The sequence below is a fragment of the Oncorhynchus masou genome, chromosome 9 (assembly GCF_036934945.1).
Source record: "Oncorhynchus masou masou isolate Uvic2021 chromosome 9, UVic_Omas_1.1, whole genome shotgun sequence".
Lineage (NCBI taxonomy): Eukaryota > Metazoa > Chordata > Actinopteri > Salmoniformes > Salmonidae > Oncorhynchus > Oncorhynchus masou.
This window is the reverse complement of record NC_088220.1, coordinates 24816520-24844054: the sequence shown is the minus strand read 5'-3', so window position 1 is coordinate 24844054 and position 27535 is coordinate 24816520. Positions and strand designations below refer to the sequence as shown.

The following is a 27535-nucleotide window of genomic DNA, read 5'->3' as shown; positions in this document are numbered from 1 at the left end:
CTAGATTTGGCGCTCCGTCACCCCTTCCGTGCGGTAGAAGAGAGAACAGTCTATGAGAAGTGGCTGGAGTCCTTGGCCATTTTTAGGGCTTTCCTCTGACACCGCCTGGTATAGAGGTCCTGGGTGGCAGGAAGCTTGGCCCCAGTACTGGGCCGTACGCACTACCCTCTGTAGTACCTTGAGCAGTTGCCATACCAGGCAATGATGCAACCAGTCAGGATGCTCTCGATGGTGCAGCTGTAGAACTTTTTGAGGATCTGAGGACCCATGCCAAATCTTTTCAGTCTCAAGGGGGAATAGGCCAACTGGTAAAACCCCACACTAAAATGCATGTGGTAGACGGTGAAACAGATTTACAGTTTGTGGATTAAGGAGAGCAAAAGGTAAAAAACATAACAGTGTGTCTGCTTTCTACAGAGTATACCGCATCTCTGTTGTGTCCAGACAGAAATAATTTTGGTCAGGAAAAAATAAATAAAATCTTTTGATTTACGTTTTAGGCTAATTTTTTTTTTAATCTCACCAGATATCCAGACACGTTGGCTGCGTTTATAAAGGCAGCAAACTTCGGACCTTTTTTTCCACTAATTGGTCTTTTGACCAATCACATCAGATTTTACGCATCAGTTCTTTTTTTAGCGCTGATCTGATTTGTCAAAATACAATTATTGAAAAAAATATCACAATTGGGCTGGCGGTGTGAACTCAGCATTTTACTTGGCATTATTCCAGATGAAACAGGTTATGTGTAGTGCCTGATATGAACCAGCATGAGTCGCTGTCGCAATTCACACGCTTGCTATCGCCGCAGTGGAGCCTTGTACGAGGAGTGCGTTTGATTGTTGAGAGCCTCAATGGCGGATAGAGCGGGACAGTAGCTTTGAGGACAATAACATCTCGGTACTTCTCTATTTGTGGCGTGACTTGATCGGCCGCGCATGCAGCAAAGTTGCGGTAGTTGAGGCTTAAATCTGTCACATAGGCGGATATAACCTGACGAGCTAGCTAAGTGCATCGGAGTTCTCAGCAGAAATACAGCGAAGGAAGTTTATATTTCAATTCATGGTGGCTAGTTAAATATGGGGGACTCTCTTGAACTGATTGGGAAGCGACTTCTACTGCTCCTCAGCGATGGAAGGTCCGCAGCCGGACCCGAAGCGGAGCAGTCCACTTGGACTCGCGACTGGCTCCGGGGGACCGTCCGGGCTGTCAGCGTCATAGGTTTGGCCAGCCCAGGGGTAGAGGTGAGCGGAGGAGAGGCGACAACAACAGCAGCTGCGGGGCTGACGGTCAGTGTTTACATGTGAATAAAGGCAGCTGACGTTACCTAACAAGCTAATAACCTGACTACGTATTTAACGAAACTGATTTAACCAGAATAATACAAATGCCGCCGGTTGTCTGGGCTTTACTGGTATTATCTAGCCAAAGAATTTTAGCTACTAAAATATAGTCCATGGGGGCCGCTGTGTTTCGCTTGCCTGATAGCAGCGGCCTCCATAATTTATCCCGATGATTTTGGGCCTTTGACATATTTTGTTCCCAACTTATCTAGCTAACCAACTTTAGCATAGTATCCAGAATTAAAATCATGTGCCATAGCCTCATTAAAATATTAATGTCAGTCTAATAGGTTTGCATGCTTTAAATAACCAAATGTCGGCTAGATATTGTTTGGGGATATGTAGCTAACGTTAGGCCGAACAGTAGTTTAGCCGGTAATTTGTTGATGCATGCATTATCTTGCATGATTTGATGACAAAGCAGGCATGCACCAAAGCAATTGCCAAATCCACATTTTAGAAAGGGACTGGTGTTGCATGGAGTAGTTAATCCAGATTATGCGATTTTCAAGGAAGTCTCCAGGACCATTCTTAGAAAAAAGCTTTAACAGGTGCAGATCGTTGCTACCGACACCTCAATGCTCTCCACTCAGCCCCAGCTCTTGTTCTTGTTTCTGTTATGTGTCTACTGTCTTTGGGGTGGGCTGGTTGATGTAACTGGCTGTAAATGTGTTTTTGTTTTTGCATGGACTAGCCTCTCTTTGTATCGATCATCATAATTAACACCAATTATTCTCTGCAGCTTCTCAGGTCTTGGTAGGAGGGCACTCTTCAAGGCACAGCAGTTGTTGATCCTCTCACAGATCCACACAATTACAATCCAATAGACTGTACTATTTCGCTTTGTATGCAGAGTGAGTCAGCAAGTTACACATTTAAAATGGGCTTTTGCTTACAACTATATATTGCCCCTGGAGTAAAGCATTAACCCATATAAATGCAATCCATTGTAATCTTCATCAATAAAGTTGCTCTTGACTACTAATTGACACGAGGGGTTAATGAGACAGGGAGACAGGTTTGGAATTGACAAGCCTATTTGTAATGACTGATCTGTCTTCCTGATAGAGATGGCCTTGCTTAGACTTGGAGGAGTAGATGGGCTGTGTTTCTGAGCCAGTGCTGCCTGGGCTCTGCTGACTATGATCCTACCAAGGCCTGTCCTGCTGTCTGTCTGTAGCATGCCTGCCTGCCTTTGGCTTCTGTTTTCCCATCAACCAAATACTGTGTTTGTCTTACCTCTGCTATTTTGAAAATGGCCTCTGAACCTAGCCTAACAGAAACTCACCACTTTCCCCCTCATCCTGTAGGTGTTTGTGGAGTTTGAGGACTGTGCGTGGCGCAGGCGCTCCTGGGTACAGGTGTATGGGGAGGAGGTGAGAGCTGTACTGGTAGAGAGTGCCATTGTCTGGGCTAACTGCAGTCAGCCCAACCAGAACCACCCTGCAGCTGGAGTAACCTCTGGGACAGCCTGGCCAGCTCTGGTGAGTAGCAACCTCACTGGGTTAGGATTGACCTAATCTCTCTTGGAAAGATTATGGGTGTAAACTGAGAGAATCAGTCAGGAATGAATAGGATGTGCAGGGTAAGAGGAACTATTGTTTTCTTAGCGCATTATTTTTGCTACTGTGTTCTCTCGTGAATACACCCCAGATCATTCTCATGGTAACTGATCCAGGGCCAGATCGGTTGCTTAGCTCATCATGTTATCGCCACAACAGGATTTGGTAAACCCTAATTCCCAGTTAACCCAGAAATAAAGACTCACATAATGGGTCAGCTGGTCGAATTTCAATTCTGGGCCCAAACATGTTAAGAGAATGAGGAGCTCATGTCTCTCTTTGCACTTTTATGGGCCGAATGTCCTCTCTCCTTCCGAAATATGCCTGCGTAATTGTAGTCTTTCCAAATAACCAGAGATGAAACGCCAAAACTACTGTTTCTATTGGACAGATTCAGGTGAATGCCCCTGGTGGAGGGTCATGGTTAGTTCAGAGGGTGTATGTAATATGTATGCTCTCTCCTCTCTCACGAACCGGCTCAAAGCCCGTAACAAAAGGGAGACAACGTGGCGATAAGGAGTAACAAAATATATATATTAAATAAGTATAATTTACAATGGTGTGTGTAATTAGTAGTGTTAGTGAGTGTTTTGCAGGCATGGAGGTGATAATGCAGGGTGTTGAAAGATGCTAAAGCAAACAACCAAAAAACCACCAAGAAACACAACAAAATCTATAAAGGTGTCTGCATGGAGAGTCTCCTCCATGAATGTGGAAGTGGTGTATTTATCCCGGGAGACACCGGGCCCAGGTGTTTCCCATGTAGCTGACGACCCTCCCAACTCCGCCCACCAGCATCCTAATAAGGAAACAACAAAGAGAGAATACGGCAGACAGAGTGGGAGGGTCGTCACATTCCCCCCCATAAAACCGGGGACCAACAAAGACCCCGGAACAAAATACCAACTCACTTACAATTTGCCCCAGCCAACCTCCTCACCAAACCTCAGTAACCTTCACACAGGAAGCAACATTTTAAGAGGAAAGAAGAAAAGACCAGGAGGGAGCAGACAGGACAGAGAGAACATGACAATACGAAACAATGGTCAGTCACGTAAACATTTAGGAACAGGGCGCACAAGAGAGTGCATCAGCAATCACGTTTTCTGTCCCCCGGATGTGCCGCACATGGAGATGGAATGATTGTAAAAATAAACACCATCGCATTATCCTCTGGTTTGGACACATCATGGAGCTCAAAAAAAGTGAGGGGGTTATGGTCGGTGTAGACCACAATAGGTACTACCCCCGACCCGACATACACTTCGAAGTGTTGTAGCGCCCAAATGAGTGCTAGAGCTTCCTTTTCAATAACCGAATAGTTCAACTGATAATCGTTAAACTTTTTGGAAAAGAAACTAACAGTCCTCTCAACCCCAGACACATCTGCTTGCAGCAAAACTGCACCTGCCCCCACATGACTAGCATCCACCTGCCCCCACATGACTAGCATCCACCTGCCCCCACATGACTAGCATCCACCTGCCCCCACATGACTAGCATCCACGCGAGGAGCAGCCAGCACCGGAGTTGTGCTAAGCAACCTCTTTGCATCTTCAAAAGCGTGTTGACAACGAGTAGACCACATGTAAACAGCCTTAGCTTTCAGCATATCGGTCAAGAGAGCGACCACAGTGGAGAAGTTACTACAAAAACTACGGTAATAACCAATCATGCCCAAGAAACGCATCAGTTCCTTTAGTAGTTGGTGGTGGAAAAGCATCAATAGCCACCACTTTAGCCCGAACAGGACGGACTTCACCCTGCCCAACCACTTTTCCAAGGTATGTAACGGTTGCCTGAGCAAACTCACATTTAGCCAGATTGATTGTGAGGCGACCCGCAGCCAGACATTCAAGCAAGGCTTGAATACGGGACAGATGTTCTTCCCAAGTATCTGCATATATCACTACATCGTCCAAATAAACAGCGCACCCGGTCAGACCGGCGACAACCCTGTTCATAAGTCGCTGAAAAGTGGCAGGTGCATTGCGCAGACCAAAACTCATAACCGAATACGAGTACAGACCAAAGGGTGTAATAAAGGCAGAGATTTCACGTGCCATAGTCGTCAGTGGCACCTGCCAATAGCCTTTTAACAGGTCAAATTTGCTCACAAACTTAGCTGCACCGACTTGATCAACACAGTCCTCCATTCGAGGAAGAGGAAATGAATCTGGCTTTGTGACACTGTTTACCTTACGGTAGTCCGTACAAAATCGGTTTGTTCCATCCGGTTTACTGACCAAGATACAGGGAGAAGCCCAACTGGAGAAAGAAGGCTCTGCTATCTTACTCTCCAGCATGTACTTGACTTCAGCATCCAGACAACGTAGTTTCTCTGAAGAAACTCTATAGAACCGCTGACGAATGGGGTCAGCATCTCCAATGTCAATATCATGTTCTATTAAGTTTGTACGTGTTGGTGTATCAGAAAAAAAAACTGGAAATCTCTGAAGCAGACCAACCATCATCTCGTTCCGCCCATCAACAGGTAGGTGAGTGAGAAAACTGTCTAAAATATTTAGTGTTTCTGAATTTTTCGATCTACCCTGCAATATACAATCGTCAGGACCAGGAACATCTTCCTCCTCATGCCCAGATCTAGCACGACAAGAACCCAAGGAAACAACGGTATCAGCCAAAATAACAGGTTTACCGTCCTCTGTAGAATCCCACTGTTCAGTCTCAGAGGAACGTGCATAATAGGGTTTTAACAGATGTACATGGCACTGCTGGTGTGCTTTCCTCCGTTCTGGAGTGGCAACTAGATAATTTTGCTCAGTGTACTGGCGCACCACTGTATATGGACCTTGAAACAATTGGCAGCAGAGCAAGAACCTGGTCACCCGGACTAAAGTGACGAGGCTCAGCTCGGCGATCAAATATGCCCTTCATCCTCTCCTGTGAAGATAACTTCTCTTTAGCCATTTCACCAGCGGCGTACAGCCGTCGCCGGAAATCACACACATACATTAACAGGGACTGAGGAGGCTCGGAAGACTTCCAGTCATCCTGGAGAACAGATAAAAGTCCACGCACCCTATGTCCAAACACAAGGTCATTTGGACTGAAACCCGTGCTCTCCTGTGAAACCTCCCTAGCGGCTAACAGTAACCAAGGCAACCCCTCCTCCCAATCATCTCAGTACAATAAGCTCTCAACAAAGACTTAAGTGTTTGATGGAAACGTTCCAGTGCTCCTTGACTTTGTGCGTGATAGGCGCTAGACAAATTGTGTTTAATATGGAGCTGTTGAAGAACCTGACTAAACAGATTAGTGGTGAAATTAGATCCTTGATCACTCTGAATGACATTAGTTTCTCTCATTGTTTGGAATCCCTGAGTCAAAGCTTTTAACACAGATTTAGTTGTAATCGATCGGAGAGGATAGGCAGCAGGAAACCTAGTGGTCTGACACATCACAGTGAACAGGTAACTGCTACCCTTTTTAGAACGAGGCAGAGGACCCACACAGTCAATCAGATACTCAAAAGGTTGGCTGAGTACAGGAATAGGAAACAATGGTACCGGTTTAATAGTTTGATTAAGTTTACCAGTTAATTGACAGGTGTGACAAGTTTTGATAAAATCAGAAACATCCCTCTTTAATCTAGGCCAAAAGAAATGTCTTAAAATGCGATTGTAGGTTTTCCTCACCCCCATATGTCCAGCAACGTCGCTGTGGGAAGTTTCCAACACCAACTCACAAAGCTTAACTGGTACAACAACCTGACTAATTGCCTCCCCCAGAAAACAACTATCATGAGACACCCGCTTTCTCATCAGGACATCCTCTTGGAGAAAATAGCCATGGGCGACATCTCCCAACTGTTCCACAGGCACAATTTGGTCACGCAACTCTTCTAACGTGGGGTCATCCCGTTGAACATTGATTAGATCTGAGCGAGTTACAGATAATGGGATAACAGGGAAAACAGTGACATACTTTGTATTATTATCACTGCACACGCAGAGAACACCTCTGGGAAACTCTGTACACTCATCAGGAATGCCAACAAATGACGGCTTAGTGGAAACCACTAGAGATGGAAACATGACAGGCCATACACGCTCACCAGCCAAGTTATTCCCAAGGATAACGTCAATACCCTCAATAGGCAACGAAGGACGCACCCCCACAACAACTTCACCCTTCACCAGCCCACCATCCAACATCAGTTTTTGCAATGGAACTGACAGTGTTCAAACCTATTCCCCTAATTAGAACACTATTCCCTGAATCAGTCTTAGCAGAAAAGGGTAACACAGACTCCAACACAAATGATTCAGAGGCACCTGTGTCTCTCAGGATCTTCACTGGCACTAGGTCTTTACTTCCTAACATAGACACAACCTTCAGTAATGACAGGTAAATAGTCTGGATCAATATGGACTTTCACATTCTCCTGGGCCTGAGGAAATGAGTCATGAGTGAACTGATGTGGAACAGGTGCAGCTAACACGGTAGGCTTAGATTTAGAGTAAGCACCCTTTGACCTGAGAAGTGGACATTCGTTTTTCCAATGACCTGAACCTTGACAGTAGTGACACTCCTGCCCAAAGTCAGCTTTACCATGGGAGTCAGGCTCACCCCTAGTTGAATAGAACTCTGCCCGTGAACCAAAGTATCTCGGTGAACGAAGCCCAAATCTATCCGAACGCCCCCACTCTTTCCGAATACGGGGATCTGCAAAGAAGCTTTTGTGAGTCAAGACATACTAGTCCGCCAAAACCGCTGCTTCAGCGACATTCTTTACTTTCTGTTCGTTAATATACGTGGCAATACGATCAGGAATTGTGTCCTTAAATTGATCTAACATAATCAGATCACACAGCCCTTGGAAAGTCACAACTGCAGAGGCGGAACACCAGGGATTAAACTGTAAAGATAATTGTCGCACAAACTCAACATGAGTCTGATCATCCCTTTTAAAAGTTCTAAATCGTTGGCGGTAAGCCTCAGGGACCAATTCATAAATCTGTAACACAGCCGTTTTAACGTTATCGTAATTGGCACTGTCGTGTACACTAAGAGCTGAATATGCTTCCTGCGCTTTACCAGTCAGCACACACTGCAACATTAAAGTTCGGTCAGAATCAGGCCAACTCCTAGCATCAGCAACACGCTCAAACAACGAAAAGAATGTCTCGGGGTCCCTTTCATTAAACTGAGACAATAACCGTAAGTTCCCAACAATATCAAATGTCTCTGGGGCACGACCAAAAGAGGAACTACCCCTAGGTAAATCTGGGTCACCTTTCCAAAACAAACCCTCCACTGAGATCTTTCCTTCCCTAACCAACTCTATACATTCTTGTTGCAACTTGATTTTTAGCACGCTCCATATCTTGCTTAAATGTAAAGTATAAAAAGGAATTGACACGATCATGCTCTAGCTTCTCACGATCATGCTCTAGCTGTAACAGAAGCAGTTCTTTCTGCTGTTCAAAAAGAAGGCTACTAGGACTAACCGATGGAATGGCCATTGTAACATTATGGGGAGACAACAAATTCTCAGCAGAGGCTGCCCCAGTGGTAACTTCAAGAATACCACTCTCCATCAGATTGGCCTTCAATATCAACCTAATAGAATTCTTAAGACGTTTATCACTAATCTCAACCTTGTAGTGTTCAGCGACCTTCAACAGCTGTTCTTTAGTACCTAAATCTAACAACTCCTCCGATTTAAGCGAATGAACTCATCTACATAAGACGCCATAGTCACACAAAATAAATTCTCGCTCTTCCCCTCTGCTGAGCACACCAGACTGACCACAACCTGAGAATTGACAATCACCCTGAGCACCACAGAAGAGAGATGAGATACGGAGCCTCCCCAAAACCTACAATAACTCAACCCTAGTCTTCGTGCAGATTTGCGGTGGGAATTTATGCACTGTAGCCCGCTGGCAAGGAAAAACTCCCCAGCATGCTGGTAAATTCCACCAAGCCACGGATGTGCCCCCGAGACAACTGCTCAGTCCACAGACACCACACAAAAATAAAACATTAACCATGCCCAACATTCCAAAAAATGAAACGTGTCGCTAAGCCTATCAGGGGAAAAAGGCTATAGCTCCGGGTAGCAAGTTCCTCTACCCTACCCAAATCTCCCACCGAGGTACACAGCCGATTACTCACCTCAGACTGACGTCCCAACAGAAAGTAGAACAAACGTTTCCAGGCTAGGCAGGGCCTGGAAACTAACCATTATACTCTTTCCAACACAGCACACAAACCAAACAACAAAGGCAACCAATACTGGGCCTATCAAACTCAAACAAAATATGCAAACCAAACACGTACCTCCACGGTCTCCCAAACCAATAGTTCAAATATCCCAGATGAGCCCCTACTTGTCACGAACCGGCTCAAAGCCCGTAACAAAATCTGTATTAAATAAGTATAATATACAATGGTGTGTGTAAGTGAGTGTTTTGCAGGCATGGAGGTGATAATGCAGGGTGTTGAAAGATGCTAAAGCAAACAATCAAAAAACCACCAAGAAACACAACAAAATCTATAAAGGTGTCTGCATGGAGAGAGTCTCCTCCATGAATGGGGAAGTGGTGTATTTATCCCGGGAGACACTGGGCCCAGGTGTTTCCCATGTAGCTGACGACCCTCCCAACTCCGCCCACCAGCATCCTAATAAGGAAACAACAAAGAGAGAATACGGCAGACAGAGTGGGAGGGTCGTCACACCTCTCACCAAACCTTGCTGGCTCCCTAAGGCACCCCTGCACCTTGAAGTGAGGCCAGACCAGCTGGTGGAAATGCAATGTTCCTAGCAGGGGATGTGTTTAGGTCCTGTTAGATTTACACAAGAAGAAGACAACACACACACCAACCTGCTGCTCTTTTCTATCGTACAGTTCAACATGGACCCTTTCGTGGTTTGCCAGATGATAATATCATTAGCGATATCAAACACTCATTCTCCAGCCACTCCACCATGTAAACCAGATGGGAATGTTATATAATATCTCACCCTTCAAATGTAGTGGCTCCTGTTCTAGCAATGTTCCTCTTCCCCTGCTAGGCGTTCCGGTGTCTAGTGGACCGTGTGGGTCTTGGTTCCCTGGTCCCAGTGGAGTTCTTTGGGAGCAGAACCCTGGACTTCCTCCCTGACGGGAATTCACTCCAGAGATTTGAGGTGGGCTTACATTGCTCAAAGTCGTGTGTGTCAACTTTCATCTGATGTGTGTATTATACACTATGAGTGCATTATCACTGTGTGTCATGGTCCTTCCCTTTGTAGACAGCGAAAGACGTGAGGCACTCTCTCCTACTGGAGCAGCCTTCTCTACAGGCTGCAGTTTCCAGCTGGCACAGTGACTTTGAGCTGCAGGAGATCCTCAGGAAGGGTGAGTCTATTAGACTATGGAATGACTAGAAACCTATTGTACAATGACCTGTGTATGGTGCACTTTGACTTTCCTCCTGCTTTCATGCTCACCCATGTTCTCCTACACTGCCCTCCTCAATATGTTTCTTTGCTAGCCGCTACTCTTCAATACAGGGCTTGGCTAGCCTCTACTCTTCAATACTGGGCTTGGCTAGCCTCTACTCTTCAATACTGGGCTTGGCTAGCCTCTACCTCTCAATATGGGGCTTGGCTACCCTCTACTCTTCAATACTGGGCTTGGCTACCCTCTACTCTTCAATACTGGGCTTTGCTAGCCTCTACTTCTCAATATGGGGCTTGGCTAGCCTCTACTCTTCAATACTGGGCTTGGCTAGCCTCTACTCTTCAATACTGGGCTTGGCTAGCCTCTACTCTTCAATACTGGGCTTTGCTGGCCTCTACTCTTCAATACTGGGCTTTGCTGGCCTCTACTCTTCAATACTGGGCTTTGCTGGCCTCTACTCCTCAGTACTGTTCTCTCTTCCCACTTTTCAGTCCCACCATAATATCCTTCTGACACACTGCTCTAGGTGTAGGAGTCTTTAACCCTTGTCCTGCTGGTGTGTCTCCAGGCTCCTACACCGTCCAGGGCCGGAAGGTTCAGGTGTACCAGTGTGAGTTTGAGGAGCACTGGGCCCTGGGCTTGGTCTCTCGGCACGACCCCAAATCACACATCATGGAGATCACCATGGACCAGGTACACACACACACACACACTGCCTGGATTTGCTTTTACTATTCCCTCTTTGGATGTGCTGTCAATGTAACAGATGTGTTGATAGTAGTTAGTTACGTGTTGTTAATGTAACAGATGTGTTGATAGTAGTTAGCTACGTGTTGTTAATGTAACAGATGTGTTGATAGTAGTTAGCTACGTGTTGTTAATGTAACAGATGTGTTGATAGTAGTTAGCTACGTGTTGTTAATGTAACAGATGTGTTGATAGTAGTTAGCTACGTGCTGTTAATGTAACAGATGTGTTGATAGTAGTTAGCTACGTGCTGTTAATATAACAGATGTGTTGATAGTAGTTAGCTACGTGCTGTTAATGTAACAGATGTGTTGATAGTAGTTAGCTACGTGCTGTTAATGTAACAGATGTGTTGATAGTAGTTAGCTACGTGTTGTTAATGTAACAGATGTGTTGATAGTAGTTAGCTACGTGTTGTTAATGTAACAGATGTGTTGATAGTAGTTAGCTACGTGTTGTTAATGTAACAGATGTGTTGATAGTAGTTAGCTACGTGTTGTTAATGTAACAGATGTGTTGATAGTAGATAGTGTTGTTAATGTAACAGATGTGTTGATAGTAGTTACGTGTTGTTAATGTAACAGATGTGTTGATAGTAGTTAGCTACGTGTTGTTAATGTAACAGATGTGTTGATAGTAGTTAGCTACGTGTTGTTAATGTAACAGATGTGTTGATAGTAGTTAGCTACGTGTTGTTAATGTAACAGATGTGTTGATAGTAGTTAGCTACGTGTTGTTAATGTAACAGATGTGTTGATAGTAGTTAGCTACGTGTTGTTAATGTAACAGATGTGTTGATAGTAGTTAGCTACGTGTTGTTAATGGAACAGATGTGTTGATAGCAGTTAGCTACGTGCTGTTAATGTGCCAGATGTGGTTTTCTAGGGAGAGGAGACTCAGGTGGTGGATCCCCGGGTAATACATGTGATGCTGGCTGAAGATCACTTTGATGAGGTAAGTTGGATGAAGGATACAGTCCCATTTTTGTTTTAAAGGATTACATTTTTTTGGTTGACGTGGGTAATTGTTCTGCACACCCTTATCTAATCCCTTTACATTGATCTCTCCTCGGTCAGAAAGGGAAGAATGCTCGACGGAGGAAGGAGAGCGACGGAGGGAAGGGCGAGAGCGGCCGTAGACGGAGGACAGCCTCGGAGGGCGAGGAGGACGTGACCCTGAAGCGCTTTAAGGGTTCGGGAGAGGGAGCAGCAGACGGACAGAACGGGAGCGGCTCCACCAAGGCCTCTGAAGAGGGGATGGTGACATGGGGAGCAGAGTTAGCAGGAGGAGGACGCAGAGTGAACAGCAGTTCCTCTGAAGTCACACAGGTTTACGCCTCCCCGAACAGCACTTCCTCCCAGATGGACCAATCAAACACTCCGCCTCGCTACACCAAGGAGAACGGCCGTGCCCTCTCCACACAAGACAGACAGGGGTCTGCTGACTCCACCACCACAGCCACCCCCACTCCACCCCCTCTCAAACAAGCACCCTCCCCCTTCTCCAACACTTCCTTCCCCTCTCTGGGCCAGATGCCCAGCCTGGTCCCTGGAGCTTTGGCCCCAAAGCCCTCCCCAGCAGGACCCACCCTAGAGAGAGAAGAGCCATCCCAGTCTACCAACCCCAAGATGGCTGCCCTAGTCTCCCCAGGCCCGGTGACCATCTCATCCCCATCTCAAGCCAGTGCCCCCAGCGTGGCTCTCTCTGCCTCCCTTGGCTTCAGCCCCAAACCCCCTGTCTGGAAAGGAACAACCAACCAGTCGGAGGTGAGTTAGTAACACTTTACATGACCTTGGTCTTATACCTTTCATAGTAATTATTAACCATCATTGTTCTGTCACTAATATCCTGTATTTCTTCCTCCTGCTCTTCAGGGATCTAAGACTCCCATCCTGGCTGCGGCTGGGTTCCGGCTTCCCCAGTCCAAGCCTGCTGGGGCTTCCGTGTTCGGAGAGGTGAGCTCCAAGACCAGCGCTTCCTCCAACACACCGTCAGCCTCCCAGGACTCCTCTAGACCCTTCGGATTTGCCTTTGGAGGCACCAAGAACAACAAGGCCCAACCGCAGCAGCAAGACCAGAACTTATTCTTCCAGTGTATGACGGGTCAGAAGACTGGCCAGAACCCTGGTGGTCCTAACCAGAACCAGACTCCAGGTCAGAGCCAGTCGAAGGACACCAACTACTTCACAGCAGTGTCAGAGAGCTTGAGTAAGAAGCCTCCTAGCCTGTTCAAGCCCTCTGTTCTGGCCCCGGCATCAGCTGGCCTGTTTAGCTCAGCTACAGCTTCTCTCAAAGAGCAGTCCAAAGTGTCTGAGACCCAATCGGCAGGCAACGGAGTGCTCAACAAGAATTTTGCAGGGGACAAACTCTCACCTTCCTTCAGCAGTGGCTCTGGGGGGATGAGGTGTTCTGGTCTGGTCATGGGGGTGATGGACACCCCAGCTCTGGGTGGTGCTAACAGGAGTGGCACTAACGGTGTCGCGGTGGGCGGCTTCGGCACCAAGACAGACAGCCACCAGAACCTTTTCCTCCAGGGCTCCAAGGAGCCCTCCAACCCCTTCCTGGCCTACGGGGAGAAGCTCTCCCACAGTCCCTTCAGTGGCAAACCAGCCCCTCTGGAGCCTGAGACCCTGGGCCCGTCTTCAGCTTCGGAGAGCAAATCCAACCTGTTCACCATGGTCGAGCTGCCCAAGGGCATTCTGTCTTCCCCCTTCGTCTCCCTCTCAGCTGCCGCTGCCTCCAGTTCTTCCTCCCCAGCCCCTGGCTTCACCCAGAGGCCCCAGTCAGTCACCTCCTCCAAGCCCAAGGAGAGTTCCTCCACAGGAGATCAGGGCTCCTCAGCTGAGGGTGGTTCTCTGGATGACCGACCCAGCTCCACCTCAGGCTTCCCCATGTTTGGGAGTGCAGTCGCTGGAGGGAGTGGTGAGAATGCACCCATGCCTTTTGACCAGGGCCAGGCCCAAAAGTTTGCCCTGGAGGAGCGAGGTCAGGCATCTAAACGTGACTCTGACTCCAGCGACAACAGCGACCTGTCGGACCTAAGTGAGACAGAGGAGGGTCTGGAGAGGGGCCATGCACCTGGGGGCCTCGTGGGGCCGGTCAAGGAGGGAGCCATGCTGCTGCAGAAGGGTAAAGGGCCCGGGGTGGCCAAGAGCCGGCCACGCAACAAGCCCTTCAAAGGTAAGACCTGGAGCCTCAGGATATTAGCAGTATGTCAATGAGATTCTCCATCATGCGCGTAACATGTCAGTCATCAATATCATTCCATTTTGGTAAGGATCATGAAACATTAATAGGTAGACTCAGAGAAATGATGTTGCCACGAGCAGCACCACAGATATTGAGATGAGCGAGATAAGACTTCACTGACACACAGTCTCACACAGTATCTGTGCGCGGGATCGCTACACGCCGTTTAGAGTGGTAGCCAGGGAACCAAAACGGCAGAGGAGTTGAGCCTCCCGCTTCAACGCTCTTAGTTGTGGAAATTGACCCACGATGATGTTTACTTTCTGCATCTACGTCATATCGCTGAGTCTACCTTTTAACAAGATTGATGGTAAAGTTGTTGTTTGGACTACCCCTTCCTGCACTCATGAATAGGTTGTCATTGCATGGTTTTGTAGCCCTTCATGATGTCAGGTACTCTTTGGTCCTTTGTGTCGTCCAGTGGGCCAGTCAGTGCTGAAGGACGTGACTAAGGTGCGTCGTCTGAAGCAGTCAGGAGAGTCATTCCTGCAGGACGGTTCCTGTATCAACGTGGCGCCCCACCTCCACAAGTGTCGCGAGTGTCGCATGGAGCGCTACAGGAAGTACCGGGAGCAGGAGCCTGACGACGACGACCCCAACGTGGCCTGCCGCTTCTTCCACTTCCGCAGGTACATGTGTGTATGAGAGATGGGTGGTGAGGTGTATCCTCTTCTATGTAATGCTACAATAAGGTATATCAGTCATTTCATCAACCACCGTCATCTCAAATGTTTTCTACACTCTCGTCTGCACTCATCTAACTTTAAACCCTTTCCCCCTCCCCAGGCTGGCATTCACACGTAAGGGCATCCTGCGTGTGGAGGGCTTCCTGAGCCCCCAGCAGAGCGATGCCATGGCCATGGGACTGTGGCTTCCCTCGCCGTCCGTACAGGAGGGCCTGGACCTGGACACCTCCAAGTACATCCTGGCCAACGTGGGAGACCAGTTCTGTCAGCTCGTCATGTCTGAGAAGGAGGCCATGATGATGGTTGAGCCACACCGTGAGTAGTCTGACACTTGTTCAGTGTGGGTAGCCATGTATTTTTAATGTTGGTGTGTGTTTGTCTCATTATTTTCTCCCCATCACTTCTTTATTGTTCAAACCAAGATCTCTTTGACGGTTGACATGACTGGGCAGGCACACTGCTGCAGTGGATTCACTAGGAAGCAAACGGGGAGGGACCTACCTGAATATGTCCAATTGAAACTCTCGTTTTCTGTTGCAAAGTTTTGCTACAGTGTGCATTAATAAATAAACCCCTGCTGTGAGGTGACTTGTGCTTACCTTGTGTCTGTCTGTCTCCTCTTCTACAGAGAAAGTGGCGTGGAAGCGTGCGGTGCGCGGTGTCAGGGAGATGTGCGACGTATGTGAGACCACCGTCTTCAACATCCACTGGGTCTGCAGGAAGTGTGGCTTCGGGGTGTGTCTGGACTGCTACCGGCAACGCAGGAACCGCCCTATGGAGGGTGAGAGTCAGAATTACATCCTGGAGTCTTTAGAACATTTTGCATTGTGGATTGTAGGATCTCTATGGTGACTCCACACACAGGGACGGACTGGGGCATGGTATTGTCCAGTTCGACTACGTACAGTGATTGGCATGGACTGCTCTTTCTTTCAGTGATTATGTTTTTGAAGAAGTGAAGATTGAGCTGAAGGGAGTGTGTGTGTATAAATTAATCTTCCATCACATGTTTTGTCTCTCAGAGGTGGACGAGGGGCCGGATGACGAGGTGTTCTCCTGGTTGAAGTGTGTAAAGGGCCAGAGACACGAGCCTCAGAACCTCATGCCCACACAGATCATACCTGGAACTGGTAACATCATCATAACTATAGGAGCTTTGAACTAGGGCCTGGAGTCTTTCCTGCTTCGGGTCCATAAATGTTTTTTAGAATAAGACTACTGATCTAGCATCAGTTTTTCCCTTTAATGAATCAGATTATTATGGACAGGGAGGACCTGATCCTAGATCAGCATTCCTTCTCTCATATGCTTTGTGCATACGGGCCCATGTCACATTGTCTGGAAAAACTCCCAGCCCGAACTTGACATCCAACATGTGTTGTATCTTTCTCATTAATTCATCCCATGTTGACTTCTCTCTCCCACAGCTCTCTATAACATAGGGGATATGGTGCACTCAGCCAGGGGCAAATGGGGCATCAAGGCAAACTGCCCCTGCACCAGCCGGCACCACAGGCCCCTAGTGCGCCCTAGCGCCCCCAATGGAATCTCACAGGTGCTGCATCTTTGTTTTTTCGAATGTTGTACCAATAGATAGAATATGTATAACATTTATACATCTAAGCACCGCATTCGGAAAGTATTCAGACCCCTTTACTTTTTCCACATTTTGTTACGTTGAAAACTTATTCTAAAATGGATTTAATTAAATTTTCCTCACCAATCTACACACGATTTCCCATAATGACAAAGTGAAAACAGGTTTTTAGAAATTTTTGCAAAGTTATAAAAAGAAATACCACACACAACATACTTTATTTACATAAGTATTCAGACCATTTGCTATGAGACTTGAAATTGAGCTCAGGTGCATCCTGTTTCCATTGATCATCCTTGAGATATTGCGACAACTTACCTGTGGTAAATTCAATTGATTGACATGATTTGGAAAGGCACACCTGTCTATATAAGGTCCAACAGTTGAAAGTGCATGTCAGAGCAGAAACCAAGCAAAGAGATCAAAGGATGTGTCTGTAGAACGCCGAGACAGGATTGTGACGAGGCACAGATCTGGGGAAGGGTACCAAAAATGTCTGCAGCATTGAAGGTCCCCAAGAACAAGAAATGGAAGAAGTTTGGAACCACCAAGACTTCCTAGAGCTGGCAGCCTTGCCAAACTCAGCGATCAGAGAAGAATGGCCAGACGGAAGCAACTCCTCAGTAAAAGGCACATGACACCCCGCTTGGAGTTTGCCAAAAGGCACCGAAAGGACCCTCCAATCATGAGAAACAAAAGTCTCTGGTCTGATGAAACCAAGATTGAAATCTTTGGCCTGAATGCTAAGTGTCACGTCTGGAGGAAACATGGCACCATCCCTACGGTGAATCATGGTGGTGGCAGCTTAATGCTGTGGGGATGTTTTTCAGCGGCAGGGACTGGGAGACTAGTCAGGATTGAGGGAAATATGAATGGAGCAAAGTCCAGAGATCCTTGATTAAAACCTGCTCCAGAGCGCACAAGGACCTCAGACAATTTCATCCATTTTAGAAAAAGGCTGTAGCAAAATGTGGGAAAGGTCGAGGGGTCTGAATACTTTCCAAAAGCACTGTACATTGTTTTACGTGTTGGTTGTGATGGGGCATTATTAGTATAATGCTAATATTTCCTTTTTTGATGTCCCAGCAGTCTGCTGTCTCTTCTAGCACGGGGAGCAGTGGTAGTGGACCAATCACAGGTGGCGGGGGTCCAGCGGGTTCAACCACTCCTAAGCCAGAGGGGGCGGAGATGACAGTGGTCAAAACAGAGCCTACTTCCACCACAACGTCAGAAGGGGGAGGAGGGGGGGTTGATACTAATGGGGCCAACCATACCAGCGCCACCCCAAACCCGGCCCAGACCCCCACCCCCAAAGACCCTCGCCCCTCCACGGGTGAGGGAAACTCCACCGCCTTGCACTGGTTGGCAGACCTTGCCACTCAGAAAGCCAAGGTGGAGGACACAAAAGGTGACTCCATCTTATTTCTCTGTACTCTCAGTTCTACGTCATATTCTGGACGGTACTCTCGACATTTATTGTACATGTGTTTAATATGAGATGATCTGTGAGGTATCTAACCATCTTCTAACCTTGTCTCATCTCCTGTCCACCCCTCCAGATTCTGGGTCGATGCGCTCTGTGATGGGCCGGGACACACGCTCTCCCTTCGGCCTGGACTCGTTCAGCGCCCTGTCCAAGCCTTCGTCTTCTTCCTCCAGTCCTAAACTGTTCAACAGCCTGCTGCTGGGCTCCAGCAACAGCCAGCCCAAACCAGAGGGCTCCAGCCTCCGAGACCTGCTCAACTCTGGACCCGGGAGGCTCCCCCAGGGCCCCGGAGACTCTGGAGTAACCTTCCCATCTGTCTTCTCCACCTCAGTAGCTGTGAGTGTCTGTCAGCTTACCACAGTAACTAAGATCATTTAGAATGCTCATATTAAAGGGCCATTCCAGAATTCATAGAATCTACACAGAGTTCTAGTTTGTGTCCCAAATGGCACCCTATGCCCTATATTGTGCACTATTTTGGCTAGGGCCCAAGACTGCATGTCTAACCCCTCCTCCTCCATCAGGGGGACAAGTTGAAGGGCAGCCTGCCTAACTTCCTGGACCATATCATCGCCTCGGTGGTGGAGACCAAGAAGGCGGAGGGCCGTCGTTTGGGGGAGGGCGGCAGTGAGCTAGGCGGTGTTGGACGTAGGGACGGGGTTATGGGCCTCAGCGTGCTAGACCCCCACACCTCCCACTCCTGGCTCTGTGACGGACGCCTGCTCTGCCTGCAGGACCCCTCCAACACCAACAACTGGAAGATCTTCAGAGAGTGTTGGAAACAGGGCCAGGTGAGAGAGACCTTTCTGGGGGGAGGGTAGAGAAGAGTTTGTAGTAATATGGTGTGTGTGATATGTAGTAGTGATGCTCCGATATGACATTTTTGGATATATATATATTACAGTGGGGCAAAAGTATTTCGTCAGCCACCAATTGTGCAAGTTCTCCCACTTAAAAAGATGAGGCCTGTAATTTTCATCATAGGTACACTTCAACTATGACAGACAAAATGAGAAAAAAAAATCCAGAAAAATCACATTGTAGGATTTTTAATGAATATATTTGCAAATTATGGTGGGAAAAAAGTATTTGGTCAATAACAAAAGTTTATCTCAATACTTTGTTATATACCCTTTGTTGGCAGAGGTCAAACGTTTTCTGTAAGTCTTCACAAGGTTTTCACACACTGTTGCTGGTATGTTGGCCCATTCCTCCATGCAGATCTCCTCTAGAGCAGGGATGTTTTGGGGCTGTTGCTGGGCAACACAGACTTTCAACTCCCTCCAAAGATTTTCTATGGGGTTGAGATCTGGAGACTGGCTAGGCCACTCCAGGACCTTGAAATGCTTCTTACGAAGCCACTCATTCGTTGCCCAGGCGGTGTGTTTGGGATCATTGTCATGCTGAAAGACCCAGCCACGATTCATCTTCAATGCCCTTGCTGATGGAAGGAGGTTTTCACTCAAAATCTCACGATACATGGCCCCATTCATTCTTTCCTTTACACGGATCAGTCGTCCTGGTCCCTTTGCAGAAAAACAGCCCCAAAGCATGATGTTTCCACCTCAATGCTTCACAGTAGGTATGGTGTTCTTTGGATGCAACTCAGCATTCTTTGTCCTCCAAACAGGAGTTTTTACCAAAAGGTTCTATTTTGGTTTCATCTGACCATATGACATTCCCCCAATCTTCTTCTGGATCATCCAAATGCTCTCTAGCAAACTTCAGATGGGCCTGGACATCTACTGGCTTAAGCAGGGGGACACGTCTGGCACTGCAGGATTTGAGTCCCTGGCGGCGTAGTGTGTTACTGATGGTAGGCTTTGTTACTTTGGTCCCAGCTCTCTGCAGGTCATTCACTAGGTCCCCCCGTGTGGTTCTGGAATTTTTGCTCACCGTTCTTGTGATCATTTTGACCCCACGGGGTGAGATCTTGCGTGGAGCCCCAGATTGGGGGAGATTATCAGTGGTCTTGTATGTCTTCCATTTCCTAATAATTGCTCCCACAGTTGATTTCTTCAAACCAAGCTGCTTCCCTATTGTAGATTCAGTCTTCCCAGCCTGGTGCAGGTCTACAATTTTGTTTCTGGTGTCCTTTGACAGCTCTTTGGTCTTGGCCATAGGGGAGTTTGGAGTGTGACTGTTTGAGGTTGTGGACAGGTGTCTTTTATACTGATAACAAGTTCAAACAGGTGCCATTAATACAGGTAACGAGTGGAAGACAGAGGAGCCTCTTAAAGAAGTTGTTACAGGTCTGTGAGAGCCAGAAATCTTGCTTGTTTGTAGGTGACCAAATACTTATTTTCCACCATAATTTGCAAATAAATGCATTAAAAATCCTACAATGTGATTTTCTGGATTTTTTTCTTCTCATTTTGTCTGTCATAGTTGAAGTGTACCTAATGATGAAAATTACAGCCCTCATCTTTTTAAGTGGGAGAACTTGCACAATTGGTGGCTGACTAAATACTTTTTTGCCCCACTGTATATAGTATTGGTGGTGGTGGTAGTAGTAGTGATGGTGTGAGTATGTGGTGGTAGTAGTAGTGATGGTGTGAGTATGTGGTGGTAGTAGTAGTGATGGTGTGAATATGTGGTGGTAGTAGTAGTGATGGTGTGAGTATGTGGTGGTAGTAGTAGTGATGGTGTGAGTATGTGGTGGTGGTAGTAGTAGTGATGGTTTGAGTATGTGGTGGTGGTAGTAGTAGTGATGGTTTGAGTAGTTGTGATGGTGTGAGTAATATGTGGTGGTGGTGGTAGTAGTATTGATGGTGTGAGTAATATGTGGTGGTGGTGTGAGTAATATGTGGTGGTATTGATGGTGGTGGTGTGAGTATTGGTGGTGGAAGTAGTATTGAGGGTGGTGGTGTGAGTAATATGTAGTGTAGTATTGGTGGTGTGAGTAATATGTGGTGGTGTGTCATACTACCTCATGCAGCGTGACACATCTCCTTTCGCAAAGTTGATCAGGCTGTTGATTTGTGGCATGTGGTATGCTGTCCCACTCCTCTTCAATGGCTGTGCAAAATGTCTGGATATTGGTGGGAACTGGAACACGCTGTCGTACATGCTCAATTGATGTATGGTGATTTATGGGACATTGTCAGCTTCCAGGTATTGTGTACAGATCCTTGCGACATGGGGCCATGCATTATCATGCTGAAACATGAGGTAATGGTGGCGGATGAAGGGCCTCACGATCTCATCACGGTATCTCTGTTCATTCAAATTGCCATCGATAAAATGCATTTGTGTTGGCTGTCCATATCATAACCCTGCTCTGTTCACAGCGTTGAAATCAGCAAACCTCTCACCCACACAACGCCATACATGTCCCCATACATGCCATCTGCTTGGTACCATTAAAACCGGGAAGACCACACTTCTCCAGCATGCCAGTGGCCATCGATGTGGAGCATTTGCCCTCTGAAGCCGGTTACAATGCCGAACCGTAGTCTGGCCAAGAACCTTGTGAACAATGTTAACTCGAAATGACACTGCGACAAGGTTCCAGTTTAACAAAGTTTACTATACCGTATGAACACCCTCAAAGGTCGCTATTACACTCAAGGCTAGGTCCATCAACGACTAGACTTCCTGTGCATGCACACTCTTGACTGAGTGATAGCCCCATAATAACATAAATATTGGGATACTTAAAACATGAACTTAACAGACAACGAGCATGCAGATGAGCTTCCCTGTGAAGGTTCCAAATTCTCTAAAATGATGTTGAGGCAGCTTATGGTAGAGAAATTAACATTTTAGGTTCTCTGGCAACAGCTCTGGTGGACATTCCTGCAGTCTGCATGCCAATTGGATGCATCTTCAAAACTTGAGACATCTGTGGCATTGTGTTCTGTGACAAAACTGCACATTTTAAAGTGGTGTTTTATTGTCCCCTGTTAGGTGGATGAATTATCTTGGCAAAATGAGAAATTGTCAATAACAGGGATGTACACAAATGAGAGAGGTTTTTGTGGGTATGGAGTTATTTTATTTCAAAGGGGAAAGGAGACTCACTTCGGCAATATGTACATTGTTATGCCATGTATTAGATTAGTTGGGGAGAGGTTTGGAAGAGGGGGATGTGCAGTGTGAGAGAAGCTGATTGTTTGAACCCTTTCCCCCCTCTCTAGCCGGTGCTGGTGTCTGGTATCCATAAGCGTCTGAAGGGGGCTCTGTGGCGGCCTGAGGCCTTCAGCGAGGAGTTTGGGGACCAGGATGTTGACCTGGTCAACTGTCGGAACTGTGCCATCATCTCTGACGTCAAGGTTCGAGACTTCTGGGACGGCTTCCAGATCATCTCCAGTAAGTAACAGGATCATTCATTCGTTCATCCATTTATTCACTGACTCATTCACTCACTCATTTCTCTCTCTTTCCAGAGCGTCTGAAGGGTAGTGATGGTCAGCCCATGGTTTTGAAGCTGAAGGACTGGCCTCCTGGAGAAGACTTCAGAGACATGATGCCCACACGGTTTGATGACCTAATGGACAACCTCCCCCTCCCAGAGTACACGAAGAGAGACGGCCGTCTGAACCTGGCCTCCCGCCTGCCCAACTTCTTTGTCAGGCCAGACCTGGGGCCTAAGATGTATAATGCTTATGGTGAGAGAAACCTGAGACTAACACTGGGATCCCATAGCTGGTCAATAGATAGCTAGTTAGCAATAGCTCCAATGGCAGCATCTCTGATTTTGGTCTCTCCTTCTTTCCATTTATCACAACCCCCTCCCATCTCTTTCTCGCCACTATCATCCGGCTTTGTCCTGTCTTCCTCCCTCTCAGGTCTGATGGAGACAGAAGACCGGAGTGTTGGCACCACCAACCTGCATCTGGACGTGTCTGATGCCGTCAACGTTATGGTGTACGTGGGCATCCCTGAGGGAGAGGGAGACCACGTCAAGGGTGAGTAGGACCAACCCACTCTCACACAGTGAGGTAGAACACACAGCAGAGCAGACAGATTACAGAATTGACGTACATTGAGCTATACAATGTAAGTGTTAGCATGGCTAGCAATTTAGCACAAGTGTCCATTTCTTACTAAGTGCATTTCTATATCAAACCGCTATATCACACTGCTACTCACACACAGACATCAGCACCTCCATCCAGCAACACTCATTAATGATTGAGACTTTTCTGTATGGTACGTTAATGGTTGTCCTGGGATCTTTGTCCTTGGACGGTCATGTTTTTATTCCATCTAATTCCGCACTATCTTTGGGTTTGTTGCATTGTTTTTCAGGAGTATCATTATGACAGATTTAAACACCTTACATCTAAAGAAAGGGTAAAAAAAAAGGGCTGAAAATATTTGGAATAATATTAAAACCAGTCCTGTATAATTGGGTTTGAGAAGCTCCCAAATATTCTAAAGGAATGTCGATAGGTTGACCAAGATCAAATACTGTACTGTCCCATTGAACTAAGAAAAGGAAGCCATTCCTCAGCATTGAGACAGAACAATGGTGTAAATGTTCCATTTTAGCCTGTCGTCAGGCACTCCTGTGGCATCGCCCAGGTTTCCCACCCTGTGCCTGTATCCACAAAGCATCTCCGGTGTGCTGATCTATATAATCTCATTCATTATGATCTAAAAGGCAAAACTGATCCTAAATCGGCACTCGTACTCTGAGATGCTTTGTGGATATGGACCCTGGACTATATCACTGGAGGCCTCTGACAAGCCCAATGGGAGTTGCCCCCCCCCCATGCATCAATGGATAGGATTCTGGTAGAAAGACCCTCCCATGTTGATTGTGTGAACATTTGTTGTTCACAGAGATGGATATCGCTGGATGTAAAGGTCTGTGCAATTTTATACCATTATCACCTCTTTAGCATGGCCTTCTTGACTAACACCCCCCTTTTCTCTCCTCCTCTACTCCCCATCCCATGTCCTTTCCCACATGGGGTCGGGGCCAGAACACTACAGGGGTGCATCAATTTCAAAGCCTTTGTGGTTTATCTGTGGTCTGAGTTTGGTCTTTCTGTGGTCTTCTACCCTGTGTAGACCTTTATTAACCCTCGGCTAGCCAGAGTCAAACTCTGTTTAAAGCCTTTAAACTCAACTTATTATTGTTAATGTTTTACGCTGGTAGACGCTAGTAGATTTTTCATGTTTTGCATCTTCTGTTGTCTGGGGTGACGGGTGTTCTGGCTTTGACTGTTGGAGATGGGCATCTAGACATGCCCAGCCTGGAGGAAAGTCTGAGCAAATCAACTCACGCATTTAGTCCCGCCCATCTCTCCCTCGCCCACATGCAGGCAACTTGTCCTATGGCTCTGGGGGTCATTTGTCCAAGTGACCAGAAAGTGAATAATACATGTAGTTCCACTAGTGTAATGCTTTAGTCCCGTTCCTCATTAGCCATCTGAATGCTTTCTTGATTAGTAATATATAAGCAACTCCGTCTCAAATGGCTTAGCAAGGAAGGTACAGTTCCCCTGCCAGCTCAGTGTCCATCTGATTCTGGATGATGACTCAGCACTTAACCTGACTGCATTTTGAATGACACCCTATTTCCCATGTGCTGCACTACTTTTGACCAGGGCCACATACTGTTATGATCAAAATGGGGTACTATTCGGGGGAATAGAGTGTCCCTTTGAGATGGCGCCTCATGATTCTGACATAGTGAAGCAGCACTTCTCCAAGTTAGAACGTGTAGTGTTTTCTCTCCTGTGCCCACAACCTCAGGATGTCAATGTGTGATGTTTAGTTTCTTCTTTCCTCAATCCTTCCCTAAGAGTTCATGCTCACTCTGAGACTGCCCATGTTTGCTCATTCCTGTCTGTCTGTTTGGTCCTGCAGAGGTGATGACCACCATCGAGGAGGGTGATGTGGATGAGATGACCAAGAGGAGGGTGTATGAGGCCAAGGAGAAGCCCGGGGCACTCTGGCACATCTACTCTGCCAAGGATGCCGAGAAGATCCGCGAGCTTCTCCGCAAGGTCAGGGTTCACCATCACCACATTCATTGTAATGTATATCTGCACATTCATTTTCAGGCAATGCATTATATCTGGGAAATTTTCAGGGAAGAAACTAAAATGGTTGCTTGGCCTTTTTTTTGTAGTTCTACTGTTCCCATGAGAAATGTGATTTTTAGTATAAACCTACAGTAGGGTAACTCTCCAGGAACAGGGTTGGAGTAAAAACCTACAGAAGGCTAGCCCTCCAGGAACAGGGTTGGAATATAAACCTACAGGAGGCTAGCCCTCCAGGAACAGGGTTGGAATATAAACCTACAGGAGGCTAGCCCTCCAGGAACAGGGTTGGAATATAACCCTACAGGAGGCTAGCCCTCCAGGAACAGGGTTGGAATATAAACCTACAGGAGGCTAGCCCTCCAGGAACAGGGTTGGAATATAACCCTACAGGAGGCTAGCCCTCCAGGAACAGGGTTGGAATATAAAACCTAGCCCTCCAGGAACAGGGTTGGAATATAACCCTACAGGAGGCTAGCCCTCCAGGAACAGGGTTAGTGTAGACTTACAGGATGGTTGGAGAGCCCTGATATAGGAAATAGGGTGCCATTTAGGACACACAATGTCTCTCTGATAAAGCATGTTACTGAAGCAATAAGGCCCGAGGAGATGTGATATGGCCAATATACCACGGCTAAGGGCTGTTCTTAGCCACAGCCTTTAGCCGTGGTATATTGGCATATATTCCAAACCCCCAAGGTGCCTTATTGCTATTATAAATTGATTACCAATGTAATTAGAGCAGTAAATATGTTTTGTCATACCTGTGGTATACGGCCAACCAATCACCACTCAGGGCTCGAACCACCCAGTTTATAATATCCTTTACCATTAGTGTCGATATGCTTTACCATTAGTGTTCCCCCTCCCCTGACTGTGTCAGGTGGGTGAGGAGCAGGGCCAGGAGAATCCGCCGGACCATGACCCTATCCACGACCAGAGCTGGTACCTGGATGGGGTGCTGCGCAGGAGGCTGTATGAGGAGTATGGTGTGCAGGGCTGGGCCATCGTACAGTTCCTGGGAGACGCAGTCTTCATTCCTGCCGGGGCTCCCCACCAGGTGGGTACTAGGGGAAACACTGGATGTAACAGGGGAGGTTTGATAGACGTTTTGGGTTGTTTAATGGTTCCATAGGGACAGAGGGTACACTTGTGGTTTTCCTTTTGCTGTATAATATTTATACTCTTGCTTCTCTCATACACACACACACACACGTTCTCTCTGTCACGACACCTCTCACACTCTTTCAAAAACACATTTTTCACACGCTACCCTCTTGTCTCCTGGCTGTCCCCCCAGGTCCATAACCTGTACAGCTGTATCAAGGTGGCGGAGGACTTTGTGTCTCCTGAGCACGTGAAGCACTGTTTCAGACTGACCCAGGAGTTCAGACACCTGTCCACCACACACTCCAACCATGAGGACAAGCTGCAGGTACACTTCGTCTGCCTCCCAAATGGTAGCCTATGTAGTGCACTACTTTTGACCAGGGCTCTGCTCAAAAGTAGAGCACTAACTATGCCGCCACAAATGTATAGGTCATTGCTGTGAGAAGGAATGAAGGTTTGAATTGATTATCAATCAGCAACGTATTGTTGTAATTTTGATGGGATCTCTGTTTTCTAGGTGAAGAACATCATCTACCATGCCGTAAAGGACGCTGTGGGGACACTGAGGGCTCACGAACCCAAGCTAGCACGCTCTTAGAGCCCTCCACACACAATCTGCAGTGACAGAATAGAGTAGGTGTCGGTATGCAGAAAGGGGGGGTGGTGATGTGCTCACACAACTGTTATTTTTGTTGGGGGGGGGGGGTCTATAGTCATTGCTGTTATGACACGCTCTACACGACTTAGTTGTTTTCCAATTTACTTCTGATCAACTCTGTATTTAAGGTCAGAGCGGGTCCTGTTTGTGCGTGTGGAAGAGAAGGGGAGCATGTGATGTGAGCTGACGTGCCGTTAGAGAGGGTTCAGCTTCTGTTTAGCGTCTGACTAAATGTGAGCACTGGGCTGTTATTTTTTTGCGATAACCGTTCACCTGTTTTTGTAGATAATTTAAAAAATCTGTTTTCCTTCCACCTTCAGTGGTGGAATTGGGGCATTTGAAAGAAACAAGCATTGAAGGAAACTAGACCAAAAGGTTGTATTTTTTTTGTTGTCTTTCTTTTCATTTAAAAGCAAGGACTTAGTTTTTTTGGGGGGGTGGGGGGGGTAATTCAAATAGTCTTTGAATGCTTGAAAGAGTTGCTTAGAGAAACGTCTCCATTGGTTTGGTCACTTGTTGTCCCAAGGTTTGAATAGATTAACTGCAGACTTCAAAACGTTGTACAAGAATCACGATTCCAACTGAACAGAAACTACTGGCCGTTAAGTGTATCAATATATATATATATTAATGATATTAGCAGTCTGTTTTGATTTTTCAAAATAAAGTTGACAAAAAATACAA

General features: G+C 46.8%; 1 protein-coding gene across 5 annotated transcripts; it reads left to right on the top strand.

Moving 5' to 3' along the window:
• The first annotated feature begins 807 nt into the window (after positions 1-807).
• LOC135545712 (lysine-specific demethylase 3B-like) lies at positions 808-27535 on the top strand. 5 transcript variants are annotated; one of them, XM_064973517.1, is made up of 24 exons: positions 808-1244; positions 2654-2827; positions 9951-10064; positions 10170-10275; positions 10889-11013; positions 11953-12021; positions 12144-12833; positions 12942-14247; positions 14738-14945; positions 15103-15317; positions 15631-15783; positions 16025-16132; positions 16430-16557; positions 17686-18007; positions 18159-18421; positions 18610-18876; positions 22225-22396; positions 22474-22695; positions 22876-22995; positions 23876-23899; positions 24908-25047; positions 25967-26143; positions 26384-26518; positions 26711-27535. In XM_064973517.1, the coding sequence occupies exons 1-24, from the start codon at positions 1080-1082 to the stop codon at positions 26789-26791; spliced, it is 5484 nt and encodes a 1827-aa protein (XP_064829589.1). In that variant the 5' UTR covers positions 808-1079; the 3' UTR covers positions 26792-27535. The 5 variants fall into 5 exon arrangements, with proteins under 5 accessions (XP_064829589.1, XP_064829587.1, XP_064829586.1 ...); XM_064973515.1 differs by having other exon boundaries at positions 808-1289; positions 17689-18007; XM_064973514.1 differs by having other exon boundaries at positions 808-1289.